Source organism: Rhinatrema bivittatum, chromosome 1 (assembly GCF_901001135.1).
Source record: "Rhinatrema bivittatum chromosome 1, aRhiBiv1.1, whole genome shotgun sequence".
Classification (NCBI taxonomy): domain Eukaryota; kingdom Metazoa; phylum Chordata; class Amphibia; order Gymnophiona; family Rhinatrematidae; genus Rhinatrema; species Rhinatrema bivittatum.
Genome location: NC_042615.1, coordinates 284942529 through 284963705, shown reverse-complemented (window position 1 = coordinate 284963705; position 21177 = coordinate 284942529). Strand labels below are relative to the sequence as shown.

Below are 21177 nucleotides of genomic sequence, written 5' to 3'. Positions count from 1 at the left end.
CAGCCTGAGCGATCTCCTCCGCTCACCATTGGCGCAGACCCTCTCAGCATGCTTTTCACTCTGCCAATAAGCACTCACGCAACACATTTGCAACCAATTTGGTTTTTTGGAAAATTGTAATTTGGCTCATGCCTCCTGGCCTGGGTATCCATGTTTGTCTGTAGCAGCCAAAAAAAAACAACAAAAGGCTGGTGGTGCCTTATAGACTAACTGATTTATCAAAGTGGACGAAAGTCCACTTTGTCAGATGCAACATGCGAGGACGAGTGCAATTCCAGGTTTTGTGTCTGATGTATAAAAACGTACATTATCTGAGTCCTCTTTCTCTGATATTATACCTAAAGATAAAACCGAGAAGAGCCTTCCGGTCAGGTGGCTTATCAGATTGGTATACCCAATTGCCCATTTGCTGGTCTTTGCCTTTGATAAGCTCTTTCTATTGAGTTAAAAGGTTTTTCAACTGTTTAACTGTATTCTAAGATAATCTTGATATTTTTCACGTTTGTAAGTTTCAGATGATGCCCTAGCCCAGCACATAGTAGGTATTACTAGGATTTCTCTTCAGCATTTTGCACCTTTAAAGTCAAAGTAATATAAATGATCAAAAATAAAATAATCATTTTGGTTTTCCCCAGTGGCCCTGAATACTTTTGACTTGTTTTCCAGTGACTGCTAAGATTATTTACATTTGTCTAGTAACAACAATACCTTGCATCCTGCTTGTGCTCACATTTTGCCAGGAGGGAGGGGGGGACCCCATGCAGCTTGGACTATTTGGGCTAATCTGGAGTCTGACAGAACCCGGCCCACTGAGAGTCTAAAGAGACCTAGATTTCAGGTCTTTCTCTTCCTTTGCCAGCTTGTTCTATCTGGTCTACTAAAATATGACTTTTTGTACATTTTTGGCATGCAGATGGCAGGATTCTGAGCGAGCAGGACTCCCTGGGATCCTGGAGGAGCTGCTTCCAGTGTATGCATAAGGTTTTTTTTTTTGTCTTCTCAGTATATAATGGCAGTCTATAACAATAAACATCTGCTTCATTCTCTCTCTTTCTCTTCCTTTCTCCCTCTTTCTTCATTCCCTCTCCTTCTTTCTTTACCAAGCACTGAAATCTTCTCAAATGTATGTAGTTTAATTTCCAAATAAACTTGAGATTTAGGCATGCAAAAGAGGGATTTAGGCACATGTGTTGACCCTATGTGTTCGATATGCCAAAGTTTACATACGTAGGTTTGCTTGTACAAAAAGAGACCTTCGGGGCATGTTAAAGGTAAGTCATTGGCGCTTATAACGTTTGCAGTGGTTAAAGTGACATGCGCATACAGGCATAACTTGTGTCTGAAAATGGAGGGGGTTTGTGCACAATTGAATTGTGTGTATCATAATTTTAAAAACCCAAATAATTGTATACATCTTTCTTTAAAGAAAGTCTGTAAACATTACAACACTTTGGCTTTTCTTCACGATTATTTTACAAAATAAGGATCATCATAACATCCTGTGGATGCTTTAGATTTCAGTATTTTCACTGCAATCGGGACATATTAGTGGTCCTTTTGCCATGTGCTTATCAAATAACATTTTTGTATTTTTTCAATGCTTATAAAACATAAGAATGGCTACATCCCATATCTGATGTCCAACATGGTTCCATGTTTCGAACCACTGCTTCAGGGGCCTCTTATTTATTACCTTCACCATTTGTGAGATTCTTTTGTTGCCAACTTGTTCTCTGCTCGTCTAACTTTCTGTCAGCGGCCATTTCTTTGTCATTCAAAAGGTGCAGGCTTTCCATGGGAGCTGTAATCCATTTAAACGCATCATTTTGTAACTAATGGTGTGGGTCAGTTATGTCAAACAGCTTTACAAAACAAATGAATCACTTTGGTGCCAACAGAATTTTTAAAAAAGGGAGTAGATGGGGTTAAATTTTGTATTGTCTTCACAAAGAATGAGAGCTATGTGTCTTATTTACTACTGATATTTTATACTCATTTTTACTCTTTTCCCCTTGAATTCTTTTCCATCCAGGGTGCCGTAGCAACTCCTCTCCAATATTTCTGGGAGTGGACGCCGAGCCCTGGGTATATAGAGGGGGCCTTGCTGGAGAGCTACAGGTATGACATTGCAATACATGCTGGAAAACCTAGAAAGAGCTACCCTCATGACTGAGCTGCAGTGCTGAAATACTGGAGGTCCAGGTTAGAATATTCTGCCTGTCAGGGATGGCAGGTTTCAGATCTCCCATGAAGGTAATCTGCTAAGACTTCAGGAGAGAAATGCTAATGTAGGTTAAGACTTTAAGGAATTTGGAAGTTCTTTTTTTGTACCTTTTCCAGTTGCTGGTATCTTTTCTGCAGGATTGGTATATAGCCTATTGGCAGCACTAAGAGTTTTGATTAGATAGGGTACAGATTGGCATGAAATAAGTTGTCAGTACATGCCGAATTCCAAACAGAGGACATTGTCTTCTCAAACTTTGTGTTTTTAAGGTCAATATTTAAAAAAAAAAAAAATAGCCTTTACATTTTTATGATTTTGTTGCCTTTCTAGGTTTTTGTGCACTTTGGGGCAGATTTTCAAAGGGTTACATGCATAAGATACGTGTGTAACCCTCGAAAAGCTGCCCCTGCCTGCGCTGAGCCTATCTTGCATAGGCTCGGCGGCGCGCGCAAGCCCCGGGACGCGCGTATGTCCCAGGGCTTCGAAAAAGGGGCGGGTAGGGGGCAAGTCCGGAGGCGTGGTGGCGGTCCGGGGGCAGGTCCGGGGCGTGACGGAGGTTCGGAGGCGGTCCAGGGGGGCGGTCCTGAGTCCTCCGGCACAGCAGCCTGTGCCGGGGGATGGCGAGCCGGCGCGAGCAAGTTACGCCTGCCTCGGCAGGCGTAACTTCGGAAATAAAAGGTAGGGGGGATTTTATAACATGCGGCTGTGCGCGCATGTTATAAAATCGGGCGTAGATTTGTTTGCGCCGGGTTGCGTGAACAAATCTACGCCTGCGCAGAAGTTTAAAAATCTGGCCCTTTATGTCAGAGAACATGTTTCCTGTGTAAGGCACTATGGGATAATTTGATATTTCCTTTTCACAGCTCTGGTGCGTTGTTAATAGCCTCAGACAGGCACATGAATAGGCAGGATCAAGGGGGAGTTATCATGTCTAGTCTGCAACACGTTGTCTTTCTTTCAGATGCTGCTGCCAGTGGGAAACAATGGAGAACTCTTCAACCATTCACCTTCGCTTTTCCCAACCAGCCACCAATATACCATCAGACCTCTGCTGCCCAAAGACAAGGTATGGCTGTTAGGCACTTTTCTTCAGTGAAGGAGTTTGTTGGTGGCTGCAGGTCACCCTGAACAAGGCTGGTTGGTGGTGATTGGCTTGAGGCTTGGTCAGTGCACAGCAGCAGCAGCAGCCTTGCCACTGTTATGGGCTGCATAGGGTGAGGTGGGTTTTTAATGACTGGATTTACTGATTGTTTCAGATCAGCCTTTACCAAATGTGCCGGGAGAGTTTTGATATTGGATCAGATGCCTCTAAGACACTCTGTGCCCATCCTGACCTGATAGGAGACAGGTAAATCTGGAAGATCTGATGGATTATAGCTTACTGCTCCCCTTGCTGAGCCGTCAACAAGTGAGGTTTTGTGACGTAGAATAATCAATATGGGGTACATCTGACATTTATGATAGCAAGGCCATTACTGCCTGTGGGAATGAATGCGGTGGTTGGGAAAATGATTCTTTCCTTAGGAGGGTTATTCATTTACAACCATTTCTCACCTGCACTTTCTACCATTCAAGGCGGGTACAATATTCCATTCATAAAAATCACATAAATACAAATCTATAAACAGACCATGAAAACCAACAAAGAATGTCCTCTCTCCCTCAGCAAAATCTCACCCCACAAATAATGAATGACTAAACACCTTTAGAGTAACTCATGTTATCATAACAATCTCACCATGGACACGTAAAGTCCATCAACTTGTGACCAGTTTTTGATAATGGCCGGCTAGTCCAACACAATGCCAAAAATTCAACCATTGAAGAAACAATGAAACTTGCCAATATGTATCTTGAAATAAACAGCTCTTAAATCAGATGGAACTGGTAATAAACATCGACAAAACGGAATTCTTACACCTTGAACGTAGAAACATACACCACATTCAACCAACACTCACAATTAAAAATAACCAAGCCGTTGAGCTAGCAATAAACGTACGAAATCTAGGAGTAATAATTGACCTTGAGCTAAACATGAAACAACACATCGCATTGAAAATAAAAGAAGCATATGTGAAACTAATGATCCTGAGAAGACTAAAACCTCTACTAACACTAAGCAATTTCTGCACAGTTCTGCAGGCAATGATATTCGCAAGCACAGATTACTGTAACTCCCTACTTTTAGGACTACCACAATCTACAATTCAGCCACTGCAAATATTACAAAACTCAGCTACTAGAATTTTGACTGGCAAAAAAAAGAATGACCACATTACAGGAACGCTCGCCGAATTACACTAGCTTCCAATTGAACAAAGAATTCAATATAAGGCTTTATGCATAATTCACAAACTAATCCACGATGAAAAAGCTGACTAGCTTAATACTGCACTGCGCATACATGTCCCGCAAAGAAACCTGAGATCTGCTAATAAGGCTTTACTAACTATCCCCTCTGTGAAAACAGCACGCCTCACGCAAGTAAGGGAAAGAGCACTGTCACTGGCTGGCCCCATGCTATGGAACACCATGCCTCGCAAATTAAGACTGCAGAGACATTTGAAAATATTCAAAACCAATCTAAAAACCTGGCTCTTTAAACAAGCTTTTTATAAAGATAAAGAGAAGGAGAAAAACAGTTGATTGATAAGGATGCACCAAACTAGAAGTTGTTACTTATAACCTACAAATGCATATTAATGTTAAATTCAAACCGCCTAATATGTTCCCAAAAGACAAGCTTAACTTACACACATAGTCTATATTGTAATGAATTGTTACCGTACTATGATGGCACATGATTCATTTGTAATCTATACCACTCATATTTTCATTATCGTGCCTTGTTGTAAACCGTTGTGATGGTTATCTAATGTAACGACGGTATAGAAGAGTTTTTAAATAAATAAAATAAAAATAAATAAACTAAAAAAGCCCTAGCTGGAGATCCCAATCAGCATGCCAAGATATCCACAACACATGCTAAAGCAAAACCAAGAATAACTTTATTAAAGGGTGAGCAAAGCTGATCCTCCACCCTCTTTAATATATACCTTACCCCCCTCTGCCAACACCTAGCCGACCTTGGTCTCAAATTCTTCCTATACGCTGATGATGTGCAAATCATCATACCCATTCAAGACACCCTGACAAACGCCTTGACCCACTGGAGAGAATGTCTTGCCTCCATCAATACCTTTCTATCCAACCTTCATCTAGCACTAAACGTCTTAAAAACCGAGCTGCTCCTCATCTCCAAACAATCACCCCCCAAACTAGCCATTGCAAATGATCCCACCTATGTCACCTTCTTGAAGCAGCCCGATGCATGAAACCTAGGGGTCCAGATAGACCAACAACTGAACCTAAAAAAGCATATCAACCAGATCCTCAAAGAAGGTTTCTTCAAACTTAATGTCATGAAGAAATTGAAACCCCTTCTTCATGCCAGTGATTTTCAGACCGTCATACAAGCTACTCTCTCAACAAAAATGGACTACTGCAATTCTGTCTTCCTTGGCCTCCCCTACTCTACAATAAAACCCCTCCAAATGCTGCAGAATGCAGTAGCAAGAACTATCTCTAATGCCCGCAAATACGACCATATCACTCCCCTTCTCATGAATTTGCACTGGCTCCCAATCCCCTCTCGCATCATTTATAAAACTCTAACATTGACCCACAAAGCTATACACACACACAAATCAAATTGGCTCTCTGAGCCATTCTGCCCTGTATGTTCCAACAAATCCACCAGAGCCTCCAATAATGGAACGCTCCACATACCCCCAATAAAAAAGCACACCTTACTACCACAAGGGAAAGAGCCCTATCTATTGCTGGACCCACGCTCTGGAACTCCTTGCCCCCCTATCTTAGACTCGAGACTTGTACCTCTAAATTCAGAGCCAACTTGAAAACCTGGCTTTTCAAACAAGCCTATCAACAATAACACCCTTCCCACCACCATGCAAGCACACCGGAACCATGCAAACACTCCTGAACCTGCTATACAAATCCATTCCGAACCCTTATACATAGTTATTTTGTGTTGTTTTTATCTGGTTACACAAATATAATCCCAAAGTTCATTGGCTCTCATATGTTTCAGAGTAGCCTGATTCCTATGTACTTTCAACCTACGTTCTTAGAGTTCCTAACTCTCCATCCACACCTCCCTGTTTTATGTAATTTCCATTCTTTATGCTTTGTTGTTCGATGTAAACCGATATGATGTCCCCACTAATATCGGTATAGAAAAGTTATAAATAAATCAATAAATAAATCAATCAATAAATAAATAAATCATGTCATTCAAAAGCCATTCAAAACAACCAGGTTTTCAATAATTTGCAAAAGGTCTTTGTGCAGGTCATCAAGTGCAATTGTTCCAGTAAGGTGTTCCAAAGTAATGGACCTGCCACTGAAAAGGCCGATCTTGCATCAGTGGCTGGTGTACCACTCCTTGCCCAGTCTGCACTTGTTCTCTTGTTTCTGTTTGAACAAAACTGTTTGCTCAGTTATTTTGCAATTGGAAGGTGAGAAAAAAAATCAGATTTGATAAATATTGGTGTCCTGGAGTGTGAGTCCCTGAACTATGGTGAGATTGGTGCTGTCCAACTAGGCTCCCATCATTAGTAGGTAGACTTGCTCAGATTGGGACAAGATCTAGTCTTTACCTGTACCAGTCTCTTCCCCCGCTGGTTGAGCGCTTGGGTTCTGAGGGTGGCAGGACTTAGGCGAGAGTCCAGAGAAAAGTGCATAGGCAGGGTCAGTAACCAGGCCAAGATCAGGGCATGCAGCAAACAATAGAAACGTGGGCCAGGCAGACGGAGATCAGGCGGCAATGTCCAGGCAAAGGTCAGGCACTAGAGAGCAATCCAAAGGGGAGACAGGATCAGGATTGGAGCAAAAGGCAGGACAGGCTGGACCAAGGCAAAGATAGGAGCAGGCTGGAATGAGGCAAAGACAGGAAAAGCAACATACACAGCAGATACAGCAGGGGACCTGTTCCAGAAGCGCCAACTGGAAATGTGGCTGGGGTTTAAATATCCAGCTGCATTGATGTCATCAGGGAGCGCCTTTCCTATTCTTTCTGCCACAGAGTTTACTTAATGTGGCTAGTGGTATGCGCGTGCACCTAGGGGGAGGCGGCAGGATGTAATGGCGGTGGTCTAGGCCACAGATTTGGCGCATGGTGTCCTGGTGAGTGAGGCCAGTTGCAAAATTGACCTGTGACTGGCCAAACATTACATTACCCCTCCTTTTAAGTCCTTTTAAGGCTTAGGATTATGGGGAAAAAGATGATGGAACTCTGCAGTGAGTCAGGGGGCTTGGAAATTCACAGCAGGCTCCTTGGTGTTCTCCTCTGGACCAAATCCTTTCCAAGAGATAAACTAGTGGAGTTTATGCCTGATGCACCTGGAGTCTAGGATGGCCTGCACATCATACTTAATATCTTCCTTCAAAACCACATTGGAAGGTTTTGGTGTGGATCAAGATGGCCAGGACAAGAGTAGTTCTTTTAGTAAGGAGAAATGGAAGTTATTGTGGACCCTTAACATAGAAGGCAACCAAAGCCACTTAACTGGCTAAATTGTGAATATAGCTGGTTAAGTACAAAGTAATCTATTTATATTCCACTTTTTGCAACTTCAAAGTGGATTACATTCAGGTACTGTAGGTATTTCCCTATCCCCAGAGGACTTACAATCTAAGTTTGTACCTGAGGCAATGGAGGGTAAAGTGACTTGCCCAAGGTCACAAGGAGCAACAGCAGGACTCAAACCCTGGTCCCCTGGTTCATAGTCCAGTGCTCTAACTATTAGACCACTCCTCCACTCTAGCAACATACAGCCGGATAACTTTTAAATCTAACCAGTTATATTCAAACATAAACAGTTTGATTTTAATGATACCTTTGTATGAGTATATCTCAATGAATATCTGGGATAAGTTATTCTGTTAACTTTAGCCAAATAACTTGTCCTCTTGCCAGTTTTCTGAATATTGCCATGTAAGAGTCTATATCAGAAAAATAGCCTGTAGGGTGGATGAGTGTAGGGCACAGTGGATGGGACTAAGTCACACAAATCAGCATTTCAAAGCTAGCTTAGAGTTCTCTCAATTTTAAAACAAACCACTAGAAACAGTTAACTAGCAATGTATATTCAACAGTGTGGTATATCCAGCAAACTTTAGGATAGCCCAACGAAGCAACCAGCTAGCTCAGCTCCTCCCCAGAGTGCCTACTTCCCTCTCCAGGAATGCCCCCATCCTATCCAGCTAAGCCCTGGATAAGGGTTAAATAGCCGTGTAAGCCATTTAGATGGATAACTATTGTGTTAGACTGATGAAACAGCAAGGGAGGCTGTCTAACAAAGTCGTGGAGGCGACAATACAGAATTAGAAGCCAAATGTCCGATCTGGATTCTTTGTTGGACAGAATAACAAAATTTTAAAACAAGCTTGGGCTTGTGTTATCGTGCCTAGTGGGTCTGGCAATATTTTGGCAGTAAAGGCAGTCAATCAATCTTACTCTGAGCTACTTCTTTGTCTAAACCCAGGGTATACCTGTAATAATGACTCCCTCTCTGGTTTCCTACCACTTCAGCCACTCACTTCACTCCCATAAAGCTTAATAAATGAGGCTCGCAATCATATAACTCTTAACATTTTATTAACACATTTCTCAATCAAGCAACCAATTCAAATATACTAGAACACAGATTTACTGTATATAGTTATGCATCAGGGCTAAGATTCCACCCCAAAACATCACAGAGCATAGGAGTTTAATTTTAATTAGGTTCAGTGCAGGATTTAACACTTCTTAGAGCCTGAGACAAGGTTATCAGCTGAAAGAACCATTTAAGCTTATTACAGACAGCTTCCATTAATTTAGTAACAGCATACACAGTTTAAGGTTTCACAAACATACCTCCTATGGGCTTAGTCCATGTACTTCTTCAGCCAAACCTGCAATTTCTTCTAATGGCCAATTAGTTAACAATTCTGTATAACCTGCAAAACCTCTTTAGCCCAGCACACAGATCCCCTTAATAACTCTCGGGCTGATACAGTACAGTGCGCTCCAACGGAGCGCACTGTTAACCTGCCACTGGACATGCGTTTTCCCTTACTCCTTATTCAGTAAGGGGCAGAAAATGCGCATCCAACCTGCCGAACCTAATAGCGCTCTCAACATGCAAATGCATGTTGATGGCCCTATTAGGTATTCGCTCGTGATTCAGTAAATAAAATGTGCAGCCAAGCCACACATTTTACTTTCAGAAATTAGCGCCTACCCAAAGGTAGGCGCTAATTTCTTCGGGCACCGGGAAAGTGCACAGAAAAGCAGTAAAAACTGCTTTTCTGTGCACCCTTCGACTTAATATCATGGCGATATTAAGTCAGAGGTCCCGAAAGGTAAAAAAAGAAAAAAAAAATTTGAAGTTGGCTGGCGGCTGTTGGGTCAAAAACCGGACGCTCAATTTTGCCGGCGTCCGGTTTCCGAGCCTGTGGCTGACAGCGGGATGGAGAACCGACGCTGGCAAAATTGAGCGTCGGCTGTCAAACCCGCTGACAGCTGCCGCTCCTGTCAAAAAGGAGGCGCTAGGGACGCGCTCGTGTCCCTAGCGCCTCCTTTTTCCCGTTTCTACCGCCGGACCTAATTTAAATACTGAATCGCGTGCACAGGCGAGTGGCCTGTGTGCGTGCTGGGAGAGTGGGCGTTCGCCCGCTCTCCCGCGGACTTTACTCAATCGGCCCATCTGTTAGTAGGAGTTCCTCTTCAGCAGTACCTTTAACCCATTATGCAGTTTCCCCTAGCAGATAATTAAGAAAGCTCCATTAGCTGCAGGTACTCTAATCAGTACACTCAAATCCCAAACATGCAGTTTCTCTTAACAGACTACCAATTAAGAAGGTTCTCTTAACTGAAAACACTCTGAAGCAGTGCCCTTGGACTGAACATACAGCTTCTTTTAGTAAACCACTCATTCTAGCAGGAAATTCCTTAATAATCCCCTGATCAACTGCAACCAAAATGTACCTGTGCTTATGAACCAAACCAACCTTCCAGCTGAATTCTGGGAGATTACAAGAGAGAGAGATAAGATTACCTTAAGTCAATACCATATCTCCTTCTCTTTGCTTCCTAAAAAACTCCATTTCACTGAAACCTCTTATTTGTCATGTCACTATTTCTCGATTAGATTGAAACTCCATTGTAAGCAAGGACTGTCTCTTATACCTGTCCACCCAATGCCCCACACATCTCACTGCACTATATAAATGATCAGCAGCAGGAGTAGAAGTATTATCCCAGACTAGAAGACACATTGGATAAGACCTGAATAACACTGGTTTAGTTAACATACAACATTGAGTACTGTTATCTTTGTAGATGGGTCAAGTGTTCCTTTAAGGTTTTCAGTAGGCATTTTGATGATGAAGGCTCTGCTATCAATGATACTTGTGCAGCTTTATGCTTTGCTCTCATGCCACAGGTTCCTAGGCAGTTTCCTCAGCCTGAGCCCAGAGTATTTCTTTGTCGTAGAGGATGCGCAAGGGCTTTGTGGGTATGCCACAGGGGCCATCAATGTGTGGGCCTTCCTGAAAAAGTGTGAGACAACTTGGTTTCCTATCATGAGAGAGAAGTACCCAAAATCCAGTGGCCTGGGAAACCTGTTTCTGAAGCAGGTGAGATTGATTGATTGATTTCGTACTTGTCACTTCCAAATGTGATCAAGGTGCATTGTGGCTAAAAACATTCATAAAAGTAAGACATACAAGCAAAACAGAACATAAAAATAGCAACCTAAGGCTACCATAATTAGGTTCATATTCAGCTGCTGTGCAGCTCTGCTAGTCAGCTGGATAAGCTTATCTGGCTAAATAGTGCTGAATATGCAGCGGCTCAGCCACACTACTGAATATACCCGGCTATCTTAAAATTAGCCAGATAAGTTTATCCAACTAACTTTAGGACTGCTCTATGGGCTGACCAGAGTTAGCCAGATAAGTTATCCGTCTAACTCTGAAAATCGGAGTTCCCTGTACATACCCGGATCAGTCCAGGACAGCTGGGTTTTGCCTCCCCACCAGCAGATGGAGACAGAACAAGACTTCGCGGACTCTGTCCTATACCCCTGAGGTGCCACCTAGTGTCTGCCAGTATTCTTCTCTCTCCAGCAGATGGTGGAGGTGCAAAGCTTAGTGTCTCTTAGAGGTGCTAAGTTAGGGGTAGTTTTTTCTGCTTTTCATAGCTTAGCGCTGGTATTGTTTTGTTAAGGGAACTTTGTCAGGGTTCCTTTAAAAAAAAAAAAAAGTAAAAGATTAAAAAGGTTCAGGAAACTTGCCTTAGGGTGTGAGGACCCTCCGGCCAGGTGTTCGCTCTGTTTTCGCCGCGTTTGGGCGCGTTACACTGCTTTTTCAGCCCGTTCTTCGACCGGGAAATTGCTCCGATCTGCCGCGGTTCTTTTTTTGGGGAGCCTAAAATCGAGCCTGGGGATATGCCGCGTGGTGCGGCTTGCTCTGCCTGTGGCAGTGCGCGCACGCGTATTTCCCGCGCTGGGGTCTGTACAGCCTGTCTCTCTGGTGGGGAGAGCCCATCGCAGGATTTTCCTCACAGAGCTCCTCAGGAAAGCTCCAGGCTGGGTCGGGAACCTAGGAGGCCCGATTGTGGGGGGAAGAACTCTGCTCATTTCCGGCTGAGTGCTGGATCGAAAGTTTTATTAAAAACTTTCCAGGACCAGGAAAGAGCAGCGCTGGAGGTACTGGGAGAGGGGTCCTCTCCCCCTCCGCTTTCCCCAAGGCCGGCTGCTCCTGGTGGGGGCGCAGTTCCAGATGTCCATTAGGGAGATTTTTCAGAAGAGGACCAGGATCTGGAGTCCGAGGATTCTTCTTCTTCGTTCTCCTCACAATTTGTCAAGATGCTGCACAAGTTCTTCAAGGCTCGCAAGTCGGAAAAGAGGTCATGCTCCAAGTTGCCATGGGAGTCTTCTTCGTGAAAACGCTCCAGGCCGTCTGTGGGTGGGGATGCCCCCAAAGCGAAGTGCCCTCTCCGGTCTCGGTCACAGCTGACGGAGTCTTCTCAGACAGACTCATCAGATGACGATCCAGCACCTCCATCGGCTGCAGGGGATGGGCAGGAGGAGGATACGGATCTATACCCTCAGCCGTCCAAGCCGGGGGGTGTCCTGGCGGTGGAGGGCGATGATCCCAAAGTGGTGCGCCTGTTTCGAAGAGATGAGCTGGGATCACTGATACCCGTCATTCTGGGGGAGCTCGCCATTGAAGTCCCGCTCCTATGGCTCAGGCACTGGGCGGCGGATACGTCGTCTAAGGCGCAGCTGAGTTCCTTGCCATTCAAGGGAAAGATCCTTTTGGGCAACAGCTGGAGGACATGATCAAGTCTCTGGGTGAGAATAAGGTCCACAGGTTGCCGGAGGATAACCTCGGTCCAAGAGTTCCTTTCCTCAGCGAACTCGATTCCGGGGGAATCGTCATTTCCAGTCTTCTCGGTCCACTGGGTCGTCGTTTCGTCAGAGCGCGCCCCGTCAGGCTTCTTGGACCTAGTCCTTTCGGGGCCGTCGCCAAGCCAGAGACGGTGCTCCCCAGTCCCATGGGGGCTCCAAGTCTGCGCAATGAAGTGAGGCCGGCCCACCCTTCCGTTTCAAGAATCGGGGGAAGATTAACTCGTTTCCGGGAGGTGTGAGCCCAACTGACCTCCGATCAATGGGTCCTCGACATAATAGAGCACGGCTACGCCTTAGATTTTGTTCGGCCGGTCAAAGACCATTACATAGTGTCCCCTTGCGCGTACAGCCTAAAGTGCCAGGCAGTGCAAGTCACCCTACAGCGCCTGCAAGATCTAAGGGCCATAGTTCCAGTGCCCACAGAGCAGTTAAGGTATGGGCGCTACTCCATCTACTTTGTGGTACCAAAAAAGGATGGGACATTTCGTCCCATCCTTGATTTGAAGTGGGTGAATCACGCTCTGAGGGTACCCTGTTTTCGCATGGAAACGCTTCGCTCGGTCATAGCGTTGGTGCACAAGGGGGTGTTTTTGGCATCGCTGGACCTGATGGAGGCGTACTTCCACATCCCCATACGTCCAGATCATCAGAGGAACCTGCGGTTTGCGGTCCTGGGGCACCATTTTCAATTCTGCGCCCTTCCGTTCGGTCTCGCGATGGTACCCAGGGTATTCACCAAGGTGATGGTGGTGGTTATGGCTGTCTTGCGACGGGAGGGAGTTCTGGTCCATCCCTACCTGGACGATTGGCTGATTCAAGCAATGTCGGAAAGCCTCTGCAGAGCGCAGTGACACAGGTACTCTTGATGTTGGACTCCTTAGGATGGGTGGTCAACCCCGAGAAGAGTCATCTGGTCCCCTCTCAGACCTTGGAGTTTCTGGGGGCTCGCTTCAATACTGCCTTAGGAAAGATTTTTCTGATGGAAGACAGGATTTTGAAGCTCACGGCACAAGTGGAGGATTTCCAATCTCTCGCTTAACCCACAGCCTGGGATTATTTACAGGTCCTGGGCTCCATGGCCTCGACCATTGACCTCATGCCATGGGCGTTTGCACATATGTGTCCTCTTCAGTCAGCTTTGTTGTCCCATTGAAATCCTCGCTCACAGCTTTTCCAGATTGTCCTGCCCCTGTTGGCAGAGGCGAGTTCCAGTCTTCAGTGGTGGCTTTCACCGCACAACTTGCATCAGGGGATGGACTTGGAGAATCCCTGTTGGATCGTAGTGACCACGGATGCCAGCCTCTCCGGGTGGGGAGCGGTTTGTCGAGATACTGCGGTCCAGGGTCAGTGGACCAGGCAGGAAGCCTCCTAGTCGATCAATCACTTGGAGACCCTAGCAGTTCACTTAGCACTCCAAGCCCTCCTCCCGCTGGTGGAGGTCAGATCAATGAGGGTGCACTCCGACAATGCAAAGACGGTAGCCTACATCAATCGTCAGGGTGGCACAAGGAGCCGTCCAGTGGTGGCAGAAGCCCAGCTCTTGTTCCTCTGGGCGGAGCAGCATCTTTACCGGATAGCGGCGTCTCACATTGCCGGCGTAGACAATGTCCAGGCGGATTTCCTCAGTCATCACCAACTGGATCCCGGGGAGTGGGAACTCTCTGACGATGCCTTTTGTCTTCTGAGGTCGTAAGAAACAAACCACATCCAGGTGAGAGGCTAACGCAATCCCCTGCACCTTCCCTCGAAAACTGCCCAAAGCTGCCACCTGCACCCGCAGCGAATTGAATGCAAATCCTTGACTAGGCTTGCCTGTAAGAAATCCAGGACTTCCGGAATAGGCGTCTTGGACGGCTGTACATGGTGGTCAATACACTCCCCAAACTCGAACATATGCCAGAGAAGTAGAAGTTTTACGGGAACGTAAGAGCGTGGTCACCACCACATCCGAGTAACCCTTACTCCTCAACCGGCGCCTTTCATAAGCCATGCCGCTAGACAAAAGTGATCTGCCTCTGTGAAACAGATGGGCTCCTGCCACAGTAGCATTGGAAATAGACAAAATCTCAATGGATCGTCCACTGCCAGATTCAGGAGGTCTGCAAACCACAGGCGCCTTGGCCACTCCGGTGCCACGAGAATCACTCGTCCGGCATGCCCCTCGATACGGCATGCCCCACCAATGGCCATGGGGGAAACACATATAACAGAATGTCTTTGGGCCAGGGGAGGACCAAAGCGTCCACCCCTTCCGCCCCAGGTTCTCGTCGGCGGCTGAAGAACCTCCCCCCCCCCCCCCAAGTCATTGGATTTCTACTCTGCTTTTTAAATAAAAGTTTCATCCGTGATAACAATCATTCTGATTTATTATTTATTTGTTTGATTTATATTCTGCCTTTCAGCCATTTCAAAGCAAATTACATTCCGGTACTGTAGATATGTTGTTGGAAAAAATGCCAAGGTCAGATCATCAACTCATAACAGTATTTACAGTGTATTGCCTTTTATATTATATGTCTTTCTGTTTTATAATTTGTAATAAGTTTTAGTACTATTTATTATTAATTTTTATATTTTTTTTGTGATTGTGTTTATTGTAAACAGCCCAGTAATGTTGATGGGTGGCATACAAATGTTATAAATAAATAAATAAATAAATAAATAAATAACTAACAGTGAGTTGTTATTACTCAAACAACCCACAACTGGGACAAAAATCATCAAATCCAGATGAAAGTCAGCTTTCTGGATCCCAATGTATTTAAAATTAAAGTTGAGGCTGTGAAACACAATATTCCTCTTACTGCTGCAATTCTGTGGTAATTTTTTGAAAATACACTTGTAATGGATACCACTAATTAAACTGTCCCTTTAAAACCAGTAGTGATGCATAAAAATAATGCAATGTCATGGTACTCTCCTTCATTATGATTACAAAAAACATCTTTGCGAAAGGCTGAATATGTTTCATCAATATAGGCTTGAAATTAATAAACAAAATAAAAATGTTTTATACAAAACAAATTGAATGAGCTGGAAATAACACCAGGAACTCTTTCGAACTGTACAATATCTAACTGATACTTCCTCAATAACACCACAAAACCCAAAATCTGTGCTTGTTCCCTCAAAATGTGAGGAGTTTGCTCATTATTTTGAACAAAAAAATAACGAAGCTCTGTTCTAAAACTAAAGTAAATATTGATCCTCCACAAATCCCAATTACAGAATCTAAATGGGATGAGTTCTCATTTATTTCACAGTTAAAATTGGATCATCTGCTTCTTCATGGCACAAAATCAACACAGGAGTCCCCAGGGCTCTTCATTATCTGCCACACTCTTCAAAATGTATCTAAATCTCATGTGTAAATTGCTCTCCGTCCTTGGCATTCATTACAGAATGTACTCTGGTGACATTCAGTTCTTCTTTCCAATACTTCCAACCTGGTCAGATACAGCCCAGACGGTTTTCCTAAGTCCAACATCAGTAAAAACGTGATTATTATATAACAAACTGTTACTAAATCTTGCTAAAAAGAAATCATTCTTCTTGAAAATACTATGGCTGCTGACAAACCAGTGTTACGATGCCACCATGGGACAAGCCTGTGAGCAGCCTCTCACCGACCCGACACTGTCTCTCTTCGCGGCAGGGAGTTCATCTTTGGTGTGGCTGGGACGCCGCCATTGCTGTCTCCCCTACCCGACGCCAGGCTCCTGCTTAGGCGTGCATGTGCACCCCGCTCTTAGATTTAAAGGGCCCACGGTGGGAAAAGCCCCGTGGCCCTTTCCGATGATGTCACCACTTCATCTGACCTGCAGCCCTATAAAAGGGCTTCTTTCCAGTTCCTCAGGGCCTTCGCAAGGAGTTGCTTGCTCCTGGAATTCCCAGTTTAGTTTTTCATTCCAGGAGTCCTCGGAGTTTCAACTTTGCTTCTTCAAGTTCTCTTCTTCTTCATGGGAGCTCCTCTATGATCTTCGTCCTGGTCTCTCAATGGTCCTTGTGTCTTCAGCCTGTTCTGGTGTCTTGATGTGCCAGTCCTTGTCCTGTTATTCCGGTCTTTTGCCTCCTCGCCCTGCTTCCAGGTCTTCTCCTCGTCCACTCTTCCAGGTGTGCCACCATCGTGGTCCACGCCCAGCCCATTGGCTGTGTAAGGCACTTCATGGCACAAGACCTGCCTTCAAGTCTGCTGTTCAAGTCTCCAGAAGGCCCTTGCTTTTAATGTCGAGGTCTCTTTCTGGTTCCGAGTTCCTGAATCCTGAATCCTTGAATCCTGGTGTGGATTATCTGAGCGTGTCCTTCCTGAATCCTTGAATCCTGTTTTTGGTCTTCAGAGTGCCTTGTTCCAGCATCCATCCATATCCAAATCTAGCCTGAGTCTACTTCGTATTGCATGGTCCGCAACCAGCCTACGGGCTGTGTAAGGCACGCATCACTGGAGCCTTGCCCTGGGGTTGTGCTGTGGCCTAAAGGCACAATCTCTCGAGCAAGCGACTGTCCCCCCATGCTTGCAATAACCAGCCCATTTTACGGTTGATGGAGACCAGATTTCCTTAGCATCTCAAGTTAAAAATCTTGGTGTCAATATAGATCCTTCACTCAATGCGTGTCCATGTTAATGCAGTAACCAAAGCAACCTTTTTAAAATTAAACTTCTGAAGCATTTTAAATCCCTTCTTGATATATGTAACTTCAAAACAGTCCTCCAAGCCTTAGTGTTCACCAGATTCCATTACTGGAATGCATTCTATGGCTTAATTGAGTGAAGGTCTTGGCTATGAAAGCAAATAAAAGCGAAGAGTGTAGGCAACATTTCCTCTTTTCCTTCCCCATCAGAAACACTTCCAGTAAAAGCCAATTAATTTTGACACTTGAGTTCCTAAATAGAGCTTGCATCTAGATCAGAACACGATGGCTGAAATTCATTTTCTCCAGCACCTCAATCAGATACTGCCCTCAAAATGGTGAAACAACTTCTTAGTTTCTAGTCAGAGGTCAAAAGCAGGAACATTCTTTCTTCCCCTTCACAGTCCTGTTTCTTAATATAAAAAAATTAAAAAAATCCCAGGACTGAGAAAATCAAGACTGGGTCAACAAGGGTCATGTGTTAACACTGAACACACCAGAAATCTTCATTAATCCTCATTACAAATCAGATGTGGGTGACAGCCACTAGACTGATCGAACATAACCACTGTGGCCCATGTACCTGTAAGTGTTAATGTAATATGTCATCTCTTTTTCTTTTTGCGCATGTTCCCATGTTAACCTTCCATTCTGAAATCTTGACCTTATTGTTACCTCCTAAACTGTTCTTGTTTTCTCCCACTCCTCGCTGACGATGTCCTACCGATTTTGCCCTGCCTGAAGTAGGCCATGATGTTCTTCCACACTGAAAGGCCTGCCTTTCCCGAGTCGGTCCTGCGTCACTTCCCATCCCTGATCCAGGCAGTCTCTTTTTCACATGCGATGGACATCAGCGCAGGTCGGATCCTCACAATCTGCCTGCTTTCAGCACTTAAAGCAAATGGTAAGCAGCGTAATCGGTGGCAGCAGCCTCTGTTAGAACAACGAATGGCCTATCAGGCGGCACATTGCAAAAATACAACTTATTCTTCTTGTGTTATCTGTGTGTTTTCTTTTACGAATAATCATTCTTGGGTTATTTTTCCCACTCTCAACCTCATATTTATTTTCACCTATTTTCTCTTTCATCCCATTCTTATTTCGTCTTGTTTTCCTGCACACCCATTCCTCCTGCCTTTATTTTTTTTTCTCTCTGTCTATATGTACAGTATAATTCCCTATTTCTCTCTCCCTCTCATTAATACTCTCTCCTGGGCTCTCAATGTGCATTCTCATTTGTTACTCTTCTCTCTTCCCCTTCCCATTGTTTGCCTCCAGGATCACAAGGTGTGTTCTGCGAAGTGAGTCCCACTGATAAGCAGCAGCTGGACTTCTACAACAAGTTGGGATTCGTAGAGATTCCAGCAACAGAGGGCTGGATGCAGGAGACAATCCTCCTAGGCCGACTACTGTGAAATAATCATGCAGAATCAGAAATGTGGAGTATGGGGGCGGGGGATGAAAGGAGAAACAAATGGCTTCCCAGCGTGTTTGTGAATTATAATTGTAGGCTTGTACTGCAGAATTACATTGTTCATTAACAACTCTACAACCTGCAGCAGAAAAAAGAGCCATTAGACACCATAAAATGAAACATTTTATTGCTGATCTGAGCATGACCAGCTCCCCATCCCTCTTTCTCCCGCCACACAAACACAAATATACCCAGCGATGCTGACATATTTGGTAGTACCTACCATCAATCACAGTGGCATGCCAAATTAGAAAAATGCGAATGTCAAAAGAAATTACTATGAAAAAATAAATGTTTTAGATTTTTAGGTCACCTACAAATGTGGAGAGCCATAACCTACACATATAAGGGCAAATTTCAAGCAGCTCATGGCCGCTTTTTTCCTGCAGAAACTCACACATATTTTTAGCTGCATTTCGGGAAGGCAGTTTTATGCAGGTGAGTGCTGAATTCCCCCTGGTAAACTGACATGTTTGATAATTGCTCTTCTCAACCTAGCTCAAAAATGCACGCAGGCCTAACTAAAGCTAGAGGAATGAGGAGGCATTCCGGGCTGGGGGAGGCATCCTGGATTTTTTTCCCCCTTCTTGGCTACCCACGCAAACAGCAGGCGCAAAGTACATGGGAATGTTTAGCACATATTCTTTAAGGTAGATAATTATCAAAGGGAAATTATTCAGGTAGTTTCCTGTTGAAAATCAGCTACAAAGTATGCATGTTAAAGTCGCATGCGTAGTTTGTATCTAGGCAAGCTACTGAAAATTGCCCCCTTGATGTAATGGAAAGAAAAAGGCACACAAACATATTTTTTTTTCCATTTTAATAATAAGATATGAAAAAAATAAGCCAAAGGGAGTTGTTTTTTTTTTTTAAAATCTTAGAATTAAAATATAAACGTTAAACATGCCCACCTTTTCTCGCTGTCACAGGGATGTGGCCACACTCTTCTCATGGCGCACTCGTGGTTCCCTTCTGTCACAGCTCTATGCGCACGCTCTGCTCCAGTTCACCTCATGGTGCTAGGAGTATCCCGAAATAACTGCTCTTATGTCTTGCAGTTTGATGACGACCTGGTGTTGAAATGTCATCTGGATCCGGATGCCTCTGATTTATCTGTACATTTAATTGCATTCTTGTGATGTTCATTTAGTTTTACTTGGAACAGTGAACTCTAGTACTGCATCTGGGTCACATGCGGCTCAGTCCCTCCTGGGTCCAGCAAGAGTCGTTATGAGTTTCTTCTACCTTCTTGTTGAGTCCTGGTCCTCCTGTAGCTTGGGCTTTGGAGTCCTGGTGGTCATTAATGCCTGTTCTGTATGTGATGGATTGTTTTATGTTAGGGAGATTGCAGATATGATTGAGAAATTAAAATACCACAAAACGCACAAAACGTATGCATTTTTTTTTCCACTGGGAAAAGAAGCTGTAGAACAAGATGTCATGATGTGAAGCTCAAAAGGAGCAGACTAAGGAGTAACCTAAAGAAATATGGAAATATGGGGATATGAAGCAGCCTCCCATTGGAGTTGGTGGAGGGATATACAGTATAAGATTTCAATAAAGCACAAGAGAAGCACGGAGGATCTTTAATTGCGAAGATGTGAGGGCACAGCCTGAGATCAAGTAGGCTCTGTGGTATTGCATCAGGTTTGGAAAATGGGCAGATTAGATAGGCCTTGCAGTCTCTATCTGCTGTCATATTCTGTTTCTATGTCTTTGTTCCTCTTGTAAATGCTGATGTACAGTTCTGTGCAAAAGTTTAGTGCTTTATAAAAATAAAAACATAAACAATATAAGCTTGGGTAATGATGAATGAAAAAAACTTGCGGTGTGATTGGCTGATGTGGTTTCTAAATGTATTATTCACATTGAAATGTCAAGAGGAATGTACTGGTTGAACATCACGTACTGTAGATTTTAAAAGTCATATAAGCACTCTGCCCAAAAATGAAAGTTATTTTTTTGGCATTCCCACTCTCTCTAGAAAGCCTATAATTCAGAAACAGTGTAAGACAGAGAAGTGAACATGCACAGCTGAAACAGAGAATATACAGGAAGTCAGAACATGAGATGTGAAACGTGATGACCCTTTGGGATCCTCACTAGTTCCTAACCCTTTTTGAGCTAGGAATAGGTATAAGTAATGGAGGGAGGGGGTGCACATTTCAGATCAGCTCCTCCACTGAGGTTGCTGAAATGGCCAGCCCCCCCGTTGGTAGAAAAAGAGCTTGCATCATAGCTAAGTGTGGACTTTTTGGTTAGCACTGCAGCCAGAGGTGAAGGAAGACTTTCTAAGTTGACTTTGTTACCCTATTCTGGTGACCAGGCCTCATGTTTTACATCCTTCACTGAGTCGGAAGGAG

At 44.2% G+C, this 21177-nt stretch overlaps 1 protein-coding gene across 1 annotated transcript in view; it reads left to right on the top strand.

The window, feature by feature from the left end:
- The window catches only part of LOC115094676 (protein O-GlcNAcase-like), a 96228-nt gene extending 75663 nt beyond the window's left edge, over nt 1-20565 (top strand). Inside the window, exons 10-15 of the mRNA XM_029607929.1 lie at nt 2033-2118; nt 3186-3290; nt 3481-3572; nt 10741-10933; nt 18088-18244; nt 18619-20565. Of these exons, the coding sequence (XP_029463789.1) occupies nt 2033-2118; nt 3186-3290; nt 3481-3572; nt 10741-10933; nt 18088-18244; nt 18619-18755 (770 nt within the window). The 3' untranslated portion in view covers nt 18756-20565. The remainder of the gene's footprint in view (nt 1-2032; nt 2119-3185; nt 3291-3480; nt 3573-10740; nt 10934-18087; nt 18245-18618) is intronic.
- Nucleotides 20566-21177: the final 612 nt, after the last annotated feature.